The sequence below is a fragment of the Drosophila innubila genome (genome assembly GCF_004354385.1).
Source record: "Drosophila innubila isolate TH190305 chromosome 2R unlocalized genomic scaffold, UK_Dinn_1.0 1_C_2R, whole genome shotgun sequence".
NCBI classification, from domain to species: domain Eukaryota; kingdom Metazoa; phylum Arthropoda; class Insecta; order Diptera; family Drosophilidae; genus Drosophila; species Drosophila innubila.
In genome coordinates this window covers 19,001,642-19,020,042 of record NW_022995374.1, presented here as the reverse complement: position 1 = coordinate 19,020,042, position 18,401 = coordinate 19,001,642, and the positions used below count along the sequence as shown (strand labels likewise).

Below are 18,401 nucleotides of genomic sequence, written 5' to 3'. Positions count from 1 at the left end.
TCTCTTTGTCTTTGGTTAATCTTTGTCCTTTAAACTTACAATAATAATGAAATCAGAAATCTTAAGCCTGATTTTATTATTTTGATTCGACATTCACAGTCTTTTACTGAAAGAATAACTTTCAATGATCATTACCACATCTAGTACTTATATGTAGACGTGTCTGGGATTTATTAAGATAAGAGCGGAACTAAAATTTTACACGTTTGTGACTTGTAAACTTTTAATGTTTTGACATTAAATGGCAAGGCAACAATATTGTGAGTTTGATCCGCTTGCCGAAGAATGGAATGATATTATATGACCTACTATAGAAGTATCTTAGGCAAGCACGTGTTGGATTTCATCACTTTAACGAGATTTATTGACTTGTATATACCCTATGAGAATTGATTTTCTATATAAAAAAATAGTAGTAATAACTCTTACTCTATATATCATTAATAACTAAATTAATTTAAGTAAATTAAAACAAAAACAATTTATTATTATGATTACAAAAATTAATAAAATATATTAGCGATTAAGCAATCTTTGTCAATAGGCTTAAATATCATTATTCTTTTATTTATTATAAGTAACATAATACTTGAAGCGCTAGGAATCAATGAAATAAATAAACTAAATGTAACTAAAACAACAACATAATTCCCTCTTATTTAACAATTCTTAAAAAAAAATTATATTTTGTTTTTTGCTGTAAATATTTTTAACTTTCAATATGATACTTACTGATTTCATTTTTCATTTAACCTGTCTACCTAGGCAGCAAATCTAGCATATTTTATTTATAAATTTATATCACCCCTTTTTTCCACTTAGAACCCATTATCAATAACTGAGAATATTTTAGAATAAAAGGGGGTCATTAAACCTGTCTGGCCAAGGTTAAGCTCGTGGCTCTTAATGTTTAATAACAACAGATAGGAAGTGAGATTTTTATGACGTAGATCATATTAAAGGTTGAAGACATTAGATGGGGTTTACGTTCGTGACGTGCTTCTAAGCGGAGTTCCCATGATTCATTTCAAGAAGTTGAGTTGCTTGAATAAATACAAGTTTATTTAGTGAATTATAGTGAGCATACGAGTACACTGCTAATAAAACTGGTTTTTAAAATCAAAAATATTATTTAACATTTTGATCTTTTTTAGCGAAACAATTTTAAGAATTAAAGAATAATAAAAAAACCAAGTCTTACAGATAAGATTATTTGCTCGACGCTTTTTTCAAAACAAATTGTTTTCAAATGAATATTATTCTCACAAAATTAAGATATGAATCTTAATTACTATTTGTGTTTAAGAGAAATCAATTGAAATCCAATCTTATAGTGAAGATGATTTTTTCTTACTTTAAGAATTAACGACGTTATTTTCAAAATGGTTTTAAAAATATATTTTTTTTTAAATTACAATTTTTTGTCAATTATCTGACAAAAAAAATATTTTTTTTTCAGTGTATAATAAACATAGGTACAATGTGTCGAGGTAGCTGCTCAGTTACAATAGAATCTTAGGTGGACTGTCCTTGGATCAGCTTGGGTTAGTAGGACAGGTTGACGGCCTGCTGGCGATGGAAGAACTCGCTGCGGACGAGGACCTCGTAGGTGCTAATGTGCACCTCCTGGCCACCAAACGGAATGTGGATGCAGCGATGGGACTGCTGAATCTTGCCGGGTGTCAGACTGCCACAATAACGAGCACGTCCCACATAGAGCGGCTCCCCATTGTACGATCGTCCCGCCTCGACGGCTCCAGGGGCAATGCTGCCCTCCGAGCGTGGCACCCAATGATACTTGGCCTGGCCGATGAGCACCTCGTAGCTGGACTCGATGATCTCGCGACCCGAGTGCGCAATGTAGGCGCAACCACGACTCGGCACCGCCTTGCCCGGTATGCGTAATCCCTCGTAGTAGGCACGACAGACGAGCAGAGGCGCCATGTCGCTGTCATGACCACCGTGGACTGCATCGGGTGGCGTGTAGCCAGCCCGGGCTGGTAGCCACAGATCGGAGGCAGTACCGTGGGTTGGCGGTCCTCCATAAATAGGAGCAACTGCAGCGGGAACGGGAGCATATTCCGCTGGCGTGTAGCTGGAACAACTGGGAGCATAAGGATCCATGGGGGGTTTATAGGTTTCCGCGGGTACAAAAGAGGAGCAGGAAGGTCCAGTTAAGGGAGGTGCCACCTCCGCGGGTGTATAAGCCGGCGGCAAGGCGGGTTTTGGCGGTAGGGGCAGTGCCACGCCCACTGGCGCCTGATACGCTGGCATGATCGTTGGTGGTGGTGGATAGGGATCTGTGCTCGCCATTGGCATCGGCATCGGCATTACCGAGGGCGAGGGCGAGGGCGTATATTGAGGCGGTCGGTCGTGCATGGGAAAAGGTACGGCATCAAAGTCCGGCGGATATTGATAGGGCTTGCCACAAGCTGCGCCAGCTGGTGGTGGTGGTGGCGGTGGTGACAGCGGACACTTGTCCTCCTCTAGCAGTGATGGTGGTGGTGGTGGCAATTGCCAACCCGGCAACGAGCGTCTTTCCTCCACCAGAATCTCATACGAATCCAGACGACGCTCCGCCCCGCGATAGGCAATAAACAAGGCGCGATGCACCGAGGATATCTTGCCGATGATCAAGTGTCCCTCGTAGTGACCACGTCCAATGTACACGGGTTGATCCAACGTCGTGCGTCCACAGAGCACAGCTGTCTCGGGAATCACATGATCATAGCACTTGATCCACGTCAGATTCTCGCCGCACAGCATCTCAAAGATGTCCTTGGGCAAGGCCTCGCCCCGCTGGGAGATGAAGCCGATCTGCTTGGAGGGCACCACCTTGCAGACGAGCATGTCGCCCTCGTGCTCGGCCCTTCCCACATAGATCATCGCCCCGTCCTCATCATTGCCGCCCACGACGGCCATTGGGGGTATTGAGGCATACGACGAGGATTGCACCCATTTGTAACCTGAAATTATACCAAAATATCAATATTAATCAGCGTCTAAATATAACTTTAATTGATCAAAATTTCGAATAAGAGAAAATCAACAATAAGAACTTTAAGAATGTTTGCAATTGAAAATACAAATATACAGACAATAAACTTTTACTTAAGACTTGTTATACTTACTCTACTTACTCCAATATTTATACTTTTCCTAAAACTTATTGATCTGATCTAGATATTCTGTGGTTTTTGCAATCCATTCAATTTTGGTTCATTTAATAATTTTTATAATATTCTTTTTTATTTTATTTTAAATGTGTAATTCCTTTGATCAACTGCCAAAAAATAAGTAAAAACAATAAAAAAATGTATCGCTTTGTCATCGCATGCCAAATTAATCAAAATATATATAGTTACTAAGTCCATATCAATCCTCATTATCTTATCAGTTAATGGTTTTTTTGTGTGGTTACGTGTAACCTTAAGCTCATTGTTAAGATTTTTTTAAAATATTGAATCATTTGCATTGTGAATATTATTTTCTAAAAATATGTTTGTTAATACATATACTCATTCCTTTACCAATCTTAACTAAGTAAATATAGAAGTATATAAATATTATACCTCATCATATATGATTTAAATAATGTATGTTTATGTATATATTTTCTACTCTTCTGAGTTTGAGATCGAAACATTAAGATACTATGATATCTAATGGAATATTAAATTTAAAAAAAGTTTAAGCTAACGTTAAGGAGATATTCTCCTATACTTATTTCAACTAATTTCTAAAACTAATACAAATTTATCTTAGTGTTTCATGACAACAACATTTGGTATAAGATTTATGATAAGTAATATAAAGATTGATATTTGGGGAAGTAACTATTTATCAGCAATATGTTAAAAAAAAATACTATCACTTTCCATTAGTCGACTTTCATAAAAGGTATTATAACTGGTTGCTCTATTCAAACACTCTTAGAATTGAAAATATGTAGTATATAAAGACGCACCTTTATTGGGAATTGTTTAGATCGTTTATGGCATTAACAATGGTACGGCTTAAAGTCTATATATATATATATGTAAACATAAAAAAGGAATTATCAACTGAATAGGGAAACAGGAATAGAATAAAGTCGGTTCATTTATTGCCTGCAGAGCACTTCATAGGAGTCAACGCGGATCTCTCGGCCGCCGTAGGGAATGTAGAGGCAGCGTTGTCGGGAGGAGACCAGGCCGGGTGTAAGGCTGCCCTGGTAGTGTCCACGGCCATAGTAGATGGGCTCACCATTGCGGGCACGTCCCGTTGTCACCGCATTTGGAGGCATGCCATGATGATGGGCGTGCATCCAGACATAGCCGACTCCGGTCAATACCTCGTATGTGGGTTTCTGGAACTCGTATCCGCCGAAGCAGACGTAGGCACATCCCTTGCTGGGCACCACCTTGGCGGGCAGCATCTCTCCCTCGTGCATCGCTCGGCCGGCATAGATGGGAGCTCGGTCCGTATCGTGACCGGCAATCACGGCACCGGGAGGTGTATAGCTCGGGTTAGCGGGAACCCAGACATCCTGCCGCTGATAGATGAGCACCTCGTAGGTGTTAATGCGCACCTCCTGCCCGCCAAAGGGTATATAGAGGCAACCATGCGATGGATGCACTTTTCCCACGCACAGCGAATTCGAATAATGACCGCGTCCCACATAGAGCGGCTCCCCCGAGCGGGTGGTGCCACTGCGCACCGCATTTGGTGGTGCACCACCGCTGCAGCTGCTCACCCAGGCGAATCCCTGGCCAACTAACACCTCGTAGTGGGTCTTTGCGTGCTCGGTGCCGCCATAGCACACATAGGCGCAACCCTTGCTCGGTATGACCTTGGCGGGCAGATTCTCACCCTCGTGGAAGGAGCGGCCCACATAGATGGGCGAGCGGTCGGCATCGTGACCACCGACTACGGCAAATGGAGGCAGTTGGGCATATGGAGACGAGTGCACCCAAGTGTGTTCTGCAACGAGAGGAGACAACGGACAACGGGCTCAGTAATTTGTTCAGTAATCAGTTCCGATAAGATAGACGATAGGCGATAGGCGATAAGCGATAAGAATTTGCATTGATAAGGCGCGAAATCATGAGTTGCGTTGATTTGGTTTCGTCTTGCATTTGAATGCGATTTTCGACTTTGAGGGATTCACTTCTTGCACTCGCCTACCAATGCTCACAACTGCTCCTGGCTGCACTGCACCTGCAGGAGAATACCAAATATACAAATACACAAATCAACACGACTCCCAAATTCGGCACGTGATGCAAACGATCGGATTTATAAGATACATATATTGTTTTTTACTTAAGAAACTAACAATAATCAAATCTTATTTAATTTTGAATTTAACGGATTGACACTATAACTATACCTTCTTCATAAAGATATGTGTGTGTTATAAAGATATGTTATATCTAAGTAAAGAGTAACATATAGTTTTTTGCGGGTTAAAATAACCAATTATAAAGTAAAACGTTTTTTAAATAATCAAGAATTTTGTCCGCCTGTTGTGTTTGATTTTTTTTCTCAATTAAACTTTGATAAAAATTCCACTTTTAACGGGTTAAAAGTTCTTATTCATAAATATACTTTTTTAATAGGTGATAAGGCCGATATTATACTTCTAAAAATGAGTAACATCGGCCTTATCAACCCAAAAATAGACTTGTTAAAAATTAAATAACTAATTTGTTCCAATTACAAAATATGTATTACAAAAAGCTGTTCTGGCAACTCTGTTGTATAGTGTAATATACTTTTATTTTCTTTCTAGGCTGCACACTCTTATCATATATTTTTACATGTGAACTTCATAACTTACCCATGATTCACTGTCGATAGGTTTGATAAGCGTGTCTTGTTTTGCAGTATTTATCTCTCTCTATATATTATATATTATGTTATCTATAAGGTATTTATAGAATTTCCACTTGTTTTGTTCCTTTTGTGCTGCAAGTCAACCGTTCAGCTCGCTGTTTTATTTCTGACTAAACGCAATTCAGAGACGACAACTGAAAGTGTTAAACAATAATAACGAGCTATGAACTTCTATTTCAGCTGGTGGTTCGATAATGTTGGTTTAGATTTTGGCTCTTATCAGAAAGCTTTTGTGTTCAGTATTAATAAATATTTCAATTTATAAACATGCTTATCAATTACTTCAATACAATTTTGGAAAAGCTTTTTCCACATGCTTTCATCATATCAATCATGATGAATCATCCTCATGGCGGGGAATTTTCTGTTGTCTTTAACATTTCGCATGTGAAGGTGCAACAGGTGAACTCACAATTAAACACTGAAGTTAACCAAAAACATTATGAAATTTATTGAGGAAATAACTGTCAAAGCGATTACATAATGGACTTATGCTCATCTTATCTATAAGTGAATTCCCCTGTTCCCCTAATCACTATCGGTTCAAGGTGCAGTCAAAGAATTCTTTGAAAAACAAGTAACTATTTTAGTATACATTTTCTCATTAATAATTTAAACAAATAGTGATTTGTATAGCAGCACAAATTAATCAAATTAATAGTTAATATTCCATGTAATTATTATTAGTTTAAAACTAGAAACTACTCAAACAATCCTTTTTATTAGAAAATCTATTTTGAAATATTTCGATAACTAACACCACAAATTATTAATAATTATTATAAATATAGAGAGGAGTTTGGTTGACTCAAGTTCTAGTTTTATTGTCGATTGACACAATCAACAACCTACAAATAATATCCATTATTAAATGGATTTTTAAATTTGTTATTTTATTTTGCAATTATTATAAATACTGCAATATTTTTTTGTTACCCAATATTCCAGAGGATTCTTATAATAACACAGGAAAGAGACTTTTGCAATATGACGAGATATTTATAATCAGGGATCAGAAATTAAATATATGAGTTAAGAAAACAAATCCGATAAAAATTATCTTGATAAAAAAAAAAACTGCAGGCCTAAAATATAACTCTTATTTTTTATATAAAAATTTAATATAAGATTTGTTGTTTCTTTTTTTTATAAGAATTGAAAATAAGGCATATTTTAAACTTGAAAAATAAAAAACAAAAATTTTATTTTTTTAATTATAATTTTTTTCCTATTATTAAAAAAAACTTAATCTTAATAATTTAAGGATACATTTTTACATTCAAATGTGAAACATATTAAATAACATATGATTATGACAGTCAAAATTAAAAATGTATCTAGTACAGTTAAGCGAAGTAATAAATTTGCATATTACTTATGATACGCCTAAAGTTCAACTTAAAGAGCTTTGACTGTAAATAAGACTTCATTGAACTATTTGTGGTATTTTTTTTCGCAACAAATGTGTAAAGATTATGGCTACAAATTGTTTCGAAAAATAACGAAACTTGCTTAAAAAAAAAAATAAAAATTGTATTGTTGAGTCATAGAGTATATTTAAAGGTTTTTAGTAGGCGTTGTTCCTGTATTTTGAGTGAAACTTTTTACATGTGGACTGAGTCATTTGGTCTGAGCATATAGAAGAAAAATAAATCAACAACTCAGAGAGGCTGAACCCAAACCATAAACTGAACCCGAGTTGTATCAGGGACAGAAACAGCTGTGGGTTTATAATCAGCTGCAAATTACTCTGTACACATTGTGGTTATATTTATAATACAAAGACCTCTATGCATCGACAAGTCGAAGTCTGGAGAGCATAAATAGCGGATGTATTCGTATTTCAGTAATTCAGTGTATTCACATCCACAAGTGCCACAAGTTGCAACAAGTTCGTCGCGTCAAAATGAATCCACTTACTTTCGGTAAGTATAGTGCAAATAATTGAACAAATATTTTTATGGATTTGTCGTAACAGTTCTACAAGCATACACGTATACAGAGATTTTCGGGACTCTGAAATAAAATCAATTCCATATTGTTTCAAATGTTTAGTTATCTTAAATTTTCGGAAATCGCTGACATTCTTGACATATTCTTGATCAGCATTAACAGCCGAGTCGATATAGCCGTGTCCGTCTGTCCGTCCGTGTGAGCACCTAGATCTCAGAGACTATAAGAGATAAAGATACCAACTTTCAACAGACTCCAAATGCGTTAAAGCAGGTCAAGTTTGCTTAAAATTTTTGACAAATCGCGAAAAACCGTCTGTTCGTCTGTATAAACAAAAGGATCTCGGAGACTAAAAGAGATAGAGTAACCAAATTTGGCACACAGATTTATATTAATATTATCAATAATCTCACGGAGCCGCAGCAAGATCGGACAAGTAGAACGGAAGTAATAGCTATCCAAATTTATTTATAAAGTTATTATTTCAATACAATTACCTTAAAATATGCAATAGCTTTTATTAGGTAGTTATTTCTTTAAAGTACTTTTATATATTTTGAAATAAGTAACGGGTATCTTGTGGTCGGGATCTCGACTGTAGACTTTCCTACTAGTTTTTTCTTTTAGTAATAAACCATGGAAATTTTAATTATTTGAGTTTTTTGGAATTACAGATCACAAATGGGTTGCCTGCAGTGTCTACGATTCGCTGCCTCCATTCGCCATCGTAGCTGGACACGATTCGGACAACGATCCCATCTACGTGGGTCGCGCTAGGCACAGTGGAGACTTGCTCCCGGCCAAGGTTATTCCCAGCAAGAAACAGGCTTACGTGGCCTGGGGAGGTCAGGAGATTAATAAGCACAATTTCGAGATTCTCACTGGACATCACTACGAGTGGAAATCCGCCAGCAATGGTGGGGTACCTCCCCATGCTCTGCGCGTTGGTCAAACCTCCGACGGAGAGCCTCTCTATATCGGACGTGGCCACTATTGCGGTAGTCTGACACCCGGAAAGGTGCATCCCTCCCACGGTTGCCTGTACATTCCTTATGGCGGTGCCGAACACAAACTGGAGGCCTATGAGGTTCTGGTACAGCCCGAAACTTGGCTCAGCTCCTCGGGCAGCCACATTGTGCCCGGTACCATTCTGGCCGGACACGATTCCGACGGAGATGCCATCTACGTTGGTCGTGCCTACCACGAGGGAGATCTGCTGCCCGCCAAGGTAAGTTACAAAGAACTCTAAACTCTTTTCAGCCTTAAATACCCTATAGAGGCTTTTCAATAGAGTAGAGTGTACAGTGTAGAGCACTACCGGTTGCGTAGAGACTGTAAAGCAACTCTACAACTATAAAGTAAATTTGTGGGAAAAGTTCTACAGTATAGGTGTCAAAACGGTCTACTGTAGAGCTCTACAAAGGGTCTACCTGCCATTAACTCTGCCTAACTCTACTCTACCTAACTCTACACTCTATTGAAAAAAACTCTATGGAGTAAACGAGCCTTTATCGGTTGATCGGTTAACTAACTTAACATTTTCCAGGTGATTCCCAACAAGTCTTGCGCCTATGTGCCCTACGGCGGACATGAGCACGTCAAGCACGACTTTGAGCTGCTTGTCGGTTACGGTTACGGTTGGGTACCCGACGGCAACGGCAATGTTCCCGGCGGTGCCGTCGTGTGCGGTCGTACCCGCGATGGAGAGCCCCTTTATATTGGACGTGGGCATTACAATGGAAGCTTCACTCCCGGCAAGATCCATCAGTCGCATCGCTGCATGTACATTCCCTATGGTGGTCAGGAGGTGCGCCTGGAAAACTACGAGGTGCTCGTTAGGACCTAGACTGATACAATCCAATTCCACAAACCACTTGGGTTCACTCTGGTTCATTACTTTCTACTAATCTTTCTAAATAATCTATTAAATTATTCATATTTAATCAGTAACTTTTCAATTATGCAAAAATTATTCAGTTATTTGTTACGATATTAAATAATTTATAATAATAAATAATTAAATCAATTATTTCGATGAAGGCTGCAAACCGGTTCTGAACCGAACCTAGCAAGGGTTTTCAAGCATCCCGAACCGGATAACGAAACAAACCCACGAGCCCGAACCTGAACCGAACCACTTTCTTAATTCAAAGGTTCTGTTCGAAAAACCAAATATTTACGTAATTTTTTCATTTTCTAATGTCATTCAACTATTTGAGACTTCGGATAATAAAAACTCATATTCAAATCTACAAATACTATTAATTTAAATTTTTATCAAAATTAGAATATTTTTTTTTTATTAAAATGATTATTGTTATATTATAGCTATTATTATATTATAGAAATCATAGAAACATCGCAATAAAGTTTCATATTTCTTGCAAAGCGATTTAAGTTCGTTCTAAAGAGGTTAGACTGTAGACAAATAAGAATTCTTTGAAGTATTTGTTTTTTTTTTTTTGAAACGAATGTTTGCAGTTTATGGCTAACAAATTTAAAAAAAAAAAAACAGTACTTTGTTTAACCATGCTGTTTAAATGAAACTTTTCACATGTCGACTGAGTCATTTGGTCTGAGCAACTAGAAGAAAATAAATGAACAACACTCAGAAGCTAAATCCGAACCCAAAACTCATTTATAGGCGAAAAATTAATAAAAAACTACAAGTGAAGTGCAATTAATTAAAAAAATATTTATATGGACCTGCCATAACAGTTATTAATACACGTACACATAGAAAAACTCGGGATTCGAAACTAAAATCAATTCCAAAACTTCAAAAGTTGAGTTATCTCAGATTTTTTTTGAATTTTAGTATAAAGGACACACATCAAATACAGTTTTTTTGCCTTTCTTTCTTATCAAATATTTAGATTTTCTGGATGCTTTAAGTACTTTGTCTTTTTTATTATTTTATATTCTGAAATTCTGTTTTAAATTCAAACTTTTAAGCTTGTATTTTAGAATAATTTTTTTTTCTGTGCAGACCTCAAAGAAAACTCTGGATTTTTGGAGTAAAGGGTTCGTGTGTTTATTTGGTATATGACATATATTAATGAGGCTATTGATTAAATGTATTTTGGGCCACGACACTCTTGATAAGGCCTAATCGATGCAATCGCTCAAAGATAAGCCGACTTACGAACTTGGTCTAAACAAATAACCTATTGGTTTTTAAGGCTGTCTGCATGTAATACACATTTTATAGTTTGCCGCTCAATTGTAGTTGTTGTGGTTGTTGTTGGTGTTGTTAGTGGAATTTGAAGTTGTCTTAGCGCTGAGTTCACACCTGGACTGTTGGCCCGGTCTGTGGGGTGACGAAGTCGCATTCGTACACATGTTTACTAGGAAAAACGCCATAGGCTCCGATACGATATCTTATCATTGCCGGCTAGCGACAACGACAACACAGTCAACAGTTTTTGTCCGATAAGAGAGTCGCAGCTTTATAACACAACCGCTAACGGAACAGTCCAGTCAGTCAACTACCAACCTCGTTCAGAATAGTGTCAGATATCTGTCAGTTCTTTCGAAAAATAAATATATATACACAAAATGGGTGAGTTGAAAGAAAACTGTTGAAAAGAATCCTGCAACTGTGGAATATATCAGTAATATCTGGAATATAGACGTATACCTGTTAAGGATTATCATCATGTGACATATTTTCATTAAACAAAAAAAAAAACAAGTGAAATAATCTTAAGATCTTAAAGTGCTCAGTGCTGAGGCAATCGTTCTATTTTCAACCGAAAAACTATCTGATATGATAGATAGATAGTTAGTACAGTTCAATATGTTTCGCGCACTATATCAAATATGATTTTCGTTGGAAGACAGTTGAAATCCAAGGGCTTGCCAAGAAACTTATGAGCTTTTATCACAATTCACTCTGATAAGACACAAGTTTCGTGTGAAATGGCCTAAATAGTGCCACGATTTCAAAGTGTACTTGATAACAGGCCCAACTACCTGTCTCTGTCTCTCTCTCTCTTACTCTCACTATCTCTCTTTATCTATCTATCTTTCCATATCTTCTCTTTCCCACATTCTTTTTACTCGAATTTGTCATCATATTTCTCTTCTGAAATTCTGCACTAACTCAATAGGAAAGTTATAAATAATTATAAAAAGTAATATAAAGAATGGTACGTGAAAAATAGGAAACAAAATTTAGAACACTTCTAAGCCTAAATGCATTGAAAATACTAGGTGATTTTACTGTATTTCCTAAATTAAAAAGATTTGTTAAATTTATCTTCATATATATACACTGATAATAAAAAATCTAAAGATTTTGGTCTCAAAACTAAGAATTAAAAGATTTTAAATTTCCACTTAATGCATTTTTACCTAAATACTTTGTGTATGATATATAATTTTTACTTAAATATTAATATAATCCCATGTCCGTTCAGTATTCAAACTATATATAACTGAAGTATAGTTTTTAATGGATAATTCAACCCATTCTTCGATTTGTCGGCATCAATATGCGAAAAATAAATATCGATACCCATCCCTAGTACAAATCGACAGCAATGTTTTTTACTCAAAATTTCATCAGTTTTCTCACTCTTTAAATGCTGTACTCAATATTGGCCTGAGTGATGAATAAGTCTCCATGTGTACACTGTACATGTCTCCACAGGGACACTGTGCTTGCTTTGAGCTCAAAGTGCAGACTCGCTTGCCGTCTCTCTCTGGCGCTTGCAGTTGCAAAGCTCTGCTCTCTGCACTCAATATTGAGTTGAGTGTAGTAAGTGAGTAAGTCTCCAAAAAGGAACGATGCGATTGCTTTACACTTGTCATCTCCCTCTTTCTTGCAGTTGCAGAGCTTTACTCGTTTTAATTGCTTGAACTGCTTTAATTAATTGAGTCATTTGGTATTTCAGATCACACCTGGGTTGCCCGCAATGTCTACGATTCGCTGCCACCATTCGCCATCGTAGCTGGACACGATTCGGACAACGATCCCATCTACGTGGGTCGCGCTTATCACAATGGAGACATGCTCCCGGCCAAGGTGATTCCCGGCAAGCAGCAGGCTTACGTGGCCTGGGGAGGTGAGGAGATTAACAAGCACGACTTCGAGATTCTCACCGGACACCATTACTGCTGGATTCCTGCCAGCAATGGTGAAGTACCTCCCCATGCTCTGCGCGTAGGCCAAACCTCCGACGGAGAGGCTCTGTATGTGGGACGTGGCTACTTCTCCGGCAGTCTGACACCCGGAAAGGTGCATCCCTCCCACGGTTGCCTGTACATTCCTTATGGCGGTGCCGAACACAAACTGGAGGCCTATGAGGTTCTGGTACAGCCCGAAACTTGGGTCAGCTCCTCGGGCAGCAACATTGTGCCCGGTACCATTCTGGCCGGACACGATTCCGACGGAGATGCCATCTACGTTGGTCGTGCCTACCACGAGGGAGATCTGCTGCCCGCCAAGGTAAGTTACAAACTCTTTTAAGCCTAAAATACCCAATAGAGGCTTTTCAAAAGAGAAGAGTGTACAGTGTAGAGCACTACCGGTTGCGTAGAGACTGTAAACCAACTCTACAACTATAAAGTAAATTTGTGAGAAAAGTTCTACAGTATAGGTGTCAAAACTCTGTACTGTAGAGCTCTACAAGGGGTCTAAATGCCACTAACTCAACTCTACCTAACTCTACACTCTACTGAAAAAAATTTTATGGAGTAAACGAGCCTTTATCGGTTGATCGGTTAACTAACTTAACATTTTCCAGGTGATTCCCAACAAGTCTTGCGCCTATGTGCCCTACGGCGGACAGGAGCACGTCAAGTACGACTTTGAGCTGCTTGCCGGTTACGGTTACGGTTGGGTACCCGACGGCTTTGGCAATGTTCCCGGCGGTGCCGTCGTGTGCGGTCGTACCAACGATGGAGAGGCCCTTTATATTGGCCGTGGGCACTACAATGGCAGCTTCACTCCCGGCAAGATCCATCAGTCGCATCACTGCATGTACATTCCCTATGGTGGTCAGGAGGTGCGCCTGGACAACTACGAGGTGCTCGTTAGGTCCTAGACTGATTAATCCAATCCCACAATTTAATACTTCGGTTCAGTCTACTTCATTATTTTGTACAACATTTCTAATCTATTAAATTATTCGTATTTCATCAGTCACTTAAAAATAATAAAAGAACTATTCAATTATTTGTTACGATATAAAATAAAGCCTGTATGTTAAACAAATTAAAATTTATTATTGCCCGTTTATCATAGATACATTTGAATCGAGATATATTTTGACAAATTGGCATTCATTTCTATACTATTTTGTCAAAAAATCATTTAGATAGTTCTGACTTTGGATATATGAATATATAAAAATATATATTATATGAAAAATTACAATTCTTCTAAATAAACTTAAATTATTGAAGATTTTTCAGTCACTTAACAATTATGCATAAATACTTCTAGTAATGTTTACCATATTAAAGTATCTATTTACAAAGCTGTTTTTTCTTGAAGGTACTCATATTTTTATACCTTCCTAACTCTGTCGAAAAAATCTCCACAAATGTTCCTTGCACTGTAAGTTAATTCTTTACTTGCTTTCATTTCAGCTTTTAATTTATCAACCCAAAAGTATGCTACATAAAATCTTGCATTAATTGCGCTATAGAAAATATCTCCACAGTACCTTTCATTATTCTTGCAAATATCATTGGAGTTTCAAGAGGAGTTTTTCTGTTCAGAAACTCTACAATTAATTCTTTATTTACTTACAATAATATTATTTTTTAAATGCCTTTTACATTCACTTTTTTTCAATTTCTTGTCTGTATGTCTTGTATGTATGCATTTGTCTGCAAGCTTTTGCTGAGCTTTTGAGCGCTTTCGACAATGTGGAGAATTGTAGAGTTGGCAGCTCTCGCGTCAAATACGAGCTCTACACGCTTTCAACTGCACTCTCATTCGTCGTCGTTTGTGCCTCAACGGGATTGGTCGACAGCCAGCACGGCGCTCATTTTGATTGGCTGCGAGTTTGTGCAGCAATTTGAGGGCGTGCTTCGAGTCGAAAACACAGACTAAAAAGATACACGACTAAAAGTGGTTTTATATTTATTAAATGTTAATTAGTAGCTCAACATGTTTTATTTATATGCAGCTGTGTTCGTTTTTTATTCGTTTGAACTGTTGATTTTTTTCAAGGTGTGCATACTAAATAAACTGGTTTTCGTGGATCTCATTTTCAGCTCATTTCAGCTGCAAATGCCGTCGCTCTGACAACAACCATTGAACGTGTTGCGACTGTGGCAGCAACAGAAGTGTGTATCTCAAAGATACAAATTTCAAGTAGATTACCCAGTAAATTTGCGAATTTTTGACTGAGTTTCTTTGAACAATTGCTTATTTGAACAACTACATTTAATTGGATTTAAATAAAACAAAATTAAGTCATTTTATTTTATTTATTATGTGAAAAAATTGTTTTGTTTTAGTATTTTGTATATATTTTTAAAATACACAAGAACATCGCGGGTTCATTTACTGTCTATAAAAATAATCAGAAAGTACACAATTTCGTTAAAAAAATAAATATTTTTTGTGATTTGAGTTTTGATAAATAAATTACTTTTTTTTGTTTCTAGTAGCTTCTGTTGAGAATTTTAAGCTGCTTAGGTGGACTGAATTTTACTGCTAGTATTATTTTACATATATAAAAAGAATTGGGAAATTAATTGTTTAATAAGATTCTGGGAGTGAAAAATGTCAAGTCTTTCTAATTTGTTATTTCAATCAGATTTTTGGAAGATTTCATTGGTAACAAGACAAAATGGCTTAATGTGATCTGTGAACAGGATGGTAAGGTTGAGTTATAGACGGTTTTTTAGGAATTGACGTATAGAGAATCAAGCCCTACACCATGGAGTTTTTTCTAGTAGAGTGTAGAGAATAGAGCTAAGTAGAGTTAGGTAGAGTAGAGTTAGATTAAGTTAGAGGTAGGTAGAGTTAGGTTATACACTTTGTAGAGCTCCTCTACTGTAGAATTTTCTCTACCGATTTACTCTATATTCGTAGTAGTGTTTTAGGAAGTGTTCTACACCCTACTCTACACTCTACTGATAAAACTCAATAGTATACTTAAGGCTTAAAAGATAGCGAAAGAAATGTGTATTATATAGAATCCACAACAATGTGGAGAATAACTGTACGCCGTCGGTAATATAGTCCCATATTACTGGGTGCTACTCACATGTGCACAGTCGTATCTTATACTTTAACTTCAAGTTAAACCAAAAGACCTTTTAAGCTATAATAAAATTGTTGGCGAAAAATGCTTAAATCTCTGTAGGCAATATAAATTCTTGTAATTTCATTTATTTTGTTGCAAAAGGAGTGTGGCAAGAGGAAGAATGCCCCTTCTGCTTCATAGATGCTGCGACTGGGATACTGTCATATCAGCTTCAATATCCATTTAGCTTAAATGTATTAAAAAGTAACTCAGATGCTATCAGAGACCATCCCATTCCATCTTATTCCATCCATCCAACCATTCAAGCTTACCAGACAGACACAGAGAACGAAGGACGGAGAACAGAGAACAGAGGACAGCGACAAAACGCCGCAACGACATCCCTCAAATAACTTTCGAGAAATGCTCGAAATTCTTGCCCAGAGCAACGGGAACAACAACAACATGGTAGCTTTGGAATATCAGTATCTTCTTCAGCGACAGCAGCAACAACTACAAGCAGAGTAGAAGCAGCGACAAAAGGAATGAAGCGAATGACAAAATTTGGCCTGTGGGGCTGTCGCTATCACTACACTCACACACACACACACACGGAGAGACAGACAGAGAGACAGACTCACACATTAAATTGTAGTAGAGAAGGAAGTGCGTTGAACGCAGCAACGAATGAAGGCAGCAGAGCAGCAGCAGAGCAGAGCAGCAGTCGCAGTCGACAGCGGCTGAATGGGAAGCTCTCTTATATACAAGCCCATACATAAATGAACTCTTTTATGTCTGCTGCAGTTACAATTAGTGGAGACAAGAACCGAAAAAGTATGAAACAATAAGGCGAGCTATATGTGTGTGTGCATGTGTGAGAGTCAGTAAATGAGTGAGGGCTGAGCGCAGAGCGTACAGCGAGTGGAGTGAGCCAAATGTAGAGGGTTTGTTGTTGGTTGTATTGCAGCTACAATTAGTGGAGACAAGAGTCGAAAAAGTATGGAACAATAAGCGCAAGCTACGTTTTTAAATAACTGTGTGTGTGTGTGTGTGAGTGAGAGAGTGAGTAAGTAAGGGCTGAGCACAGAGCGAGTGGAGTGAGTGAAGTGTGGAGGGTTTTGTTGTTGGTTGTACTGTTGCTGCCGCTGTCGCTGCCAACGGCGACAGTGAAGCAGAGAGAATATTGCTTAAAGGACACGCTGTTGGGTATCAAATCAAGGCTTAGGGGTGGAGTGTGGTGTGGTGTGGTGTGGTGTCATGTGATGTGATGGGTTGTGGATACAGAGCAGTAGGGTTGCCGCTTGGGCTTAATATTAAAACGTGTCTCATCAGATGCTTCAATTGCAAGCGATAAATCACTCACACACATACGAATAAGCAGGCGCTGTGTGTGTGTGTGTGTATGTGTGTGCGCGCGCGAATGATGTGAAATAGAAATGCTAAGAAAATAAGTAAAACGCAGCAAAGCACACATTGAAAAATTTTGTACATAAAAATGGAAATGCGCTACGCGTTGAGTAACCCTCGGTACAAGCAACAACACCAACAATAACAACAACAGCTATGGGCGTGGAGTAAATAAAAGTATAGCCGAAAATATTAACTGAGTGTGTGTGAGAGTGTAGCCATGTATCTTTGTATCTATGTATCTACGTACATATTTACTTGGATATGCATGTAAAGCGTGTAGTTTTAGGTAACGTGGTTGAAACTAACGGTAGCTCGTTGCCTCCTTCCCCACGGCTGTGGCAACCAAGATCCTTGGCTTCCCAAGTAGAAATGAGGGCGTGACACGACACGAATTACATCAAATATCATCATAAATAAAATTATAATGGTTAAAGTTGAGGATATAATATAATTGCCTAAAGGCTTAACCATAATTTTATATAAACTGTCCAACTAGAAACTAGCGCGTGACACGACACGAAATATGATCTCAAATTTTTAAATAAAGATTTTATAAAATGACAAACATATCATCGATTTTTTTTAATTAACTAATTATTGATTTATTTATTTTAGCTTAAAGCACTATATCTACTCAAAACGAACCAGGCACGAAATGAAAAACCCTATACTAAGTCTCAAATACACTATATAGTAATTTCAGTAGGGCGTGGAGAGTGTACGTTGCGTATAGGGGAAATTCTAGAGTAGAGCTCTACATGGAGCTTACATGACTCTACCTAAATCTACCGACCTCTATTACCACATAACTTTACTTAACTCTACCTATGTGGCTCTATTCTCTACACTTAACAGAAAAACCCTAAGATGTATTAAAGACAAGAAAAATTCAATTTTTTTGTTAGTAAAGTTTTTCATTTTATGTCTGTTATGTTTCGAGTGGATATACGC

At 37.6% G+C, this 18,401-nt stretch overlaps 4 protein-coding genes across 5 annotated transcripts; 2 read left to right on the top strand and 2 right to left on the bottom strand.

The window, feature by feature from the left end:
* Positions 1-1,428: 1,428 nt before the first annotated feature.
* On the bottom strand, positions 1,429-5,952 carry LOC117783592 (protein piccolo). Its single transcript, XM_034621047.1, has 2 exons — positions 5,822-5,952; positions 1,429-2,966 (listed from the first exon to the last, which is right to left on the bottom strand). Exons 1-2 carry the CDS (start codon positions 5,823-5,825, stop codon positions 1,546-1,548), a joined length of 1,425 nt encoding a protein of 474 aa, XP_034476938.1. The 5' UTR covers positions 5,826-5,952; the 3' UTR covers positions 1,429-1,545.
* Positions 3,939-5,960, bottom strand: LOC117783593. 2 transcript variants are annotated; one of them, XM_034621048.1, is made up of 3 exons: positions 5,822-5,954; positions 5,167-5,199; positions 3,939-4,962 (listed from the first exon to the last, which is right to left on the bottom strand). In XM_034621048.1, exons 1-3 carry the CDS (start codon positions 5,823-5,825, stop codon positions 4,103-4,105), a joined length of 897 nt encoding a protein of 298 aa, XP_034476939.1. In that variant the 5' UTR covers positions 5,826-5,954; the 3' UTR covers positions 3,939-4,102. The 2 variants fall into 2 exon arrangements, with proteins under 2 accessions (XP_034476939.1, XP_034476940.1); XM_034621049.1 differs by lacking the exon at positions 5,167-5,199 and having other exon boundaries at positions 5,822-5,960.
* A 1,722-nt stretch (positions 5,961-7,682) lies between these two features.
* On the top strand, positions 7,683-9,780 carry LOC117785418. Its single transcript, XM_034623407.1, has 3 exons — positions 7,683-7,802; positions 8,505-9,058; positions 9,377-9,780. The coding sequence occupies exons 1-3, from the start codon at positions 7,784-7,786 to the stop codon at positions 9,674-9,676; spliced, it is 873 nt and encodes a 290-aa protein (XP_034479298.1). The 5' UTR covers positions 7,683-7,783; the 3' UTR covers positions 9,677-9,780.
* Positions 9,781-11,240: 1,460 nt separating this feature from the next.
* LOC117784666 lies at positions 11,241-13,992 on the top strand. The gene is made up of 3 exons (XM_034622468.1): positions 11,241-11,392; positions 12,729-13,282; positions 13,581-13,992. The coding sequence occupies exons 1-3, from the start codon at positions 11,389-11,391 to the stop codon at positions 13,878-13,880; spliced, it is 858 nt and encodes a 285-aa protein (XP_034478359.1). The 5' UTR covers positions 11,241-11,388; the 3' UTR covers positions 13,881-13,992.
* Positions 13,993-18,401: the final 4,409 nt, after the last annotated feature.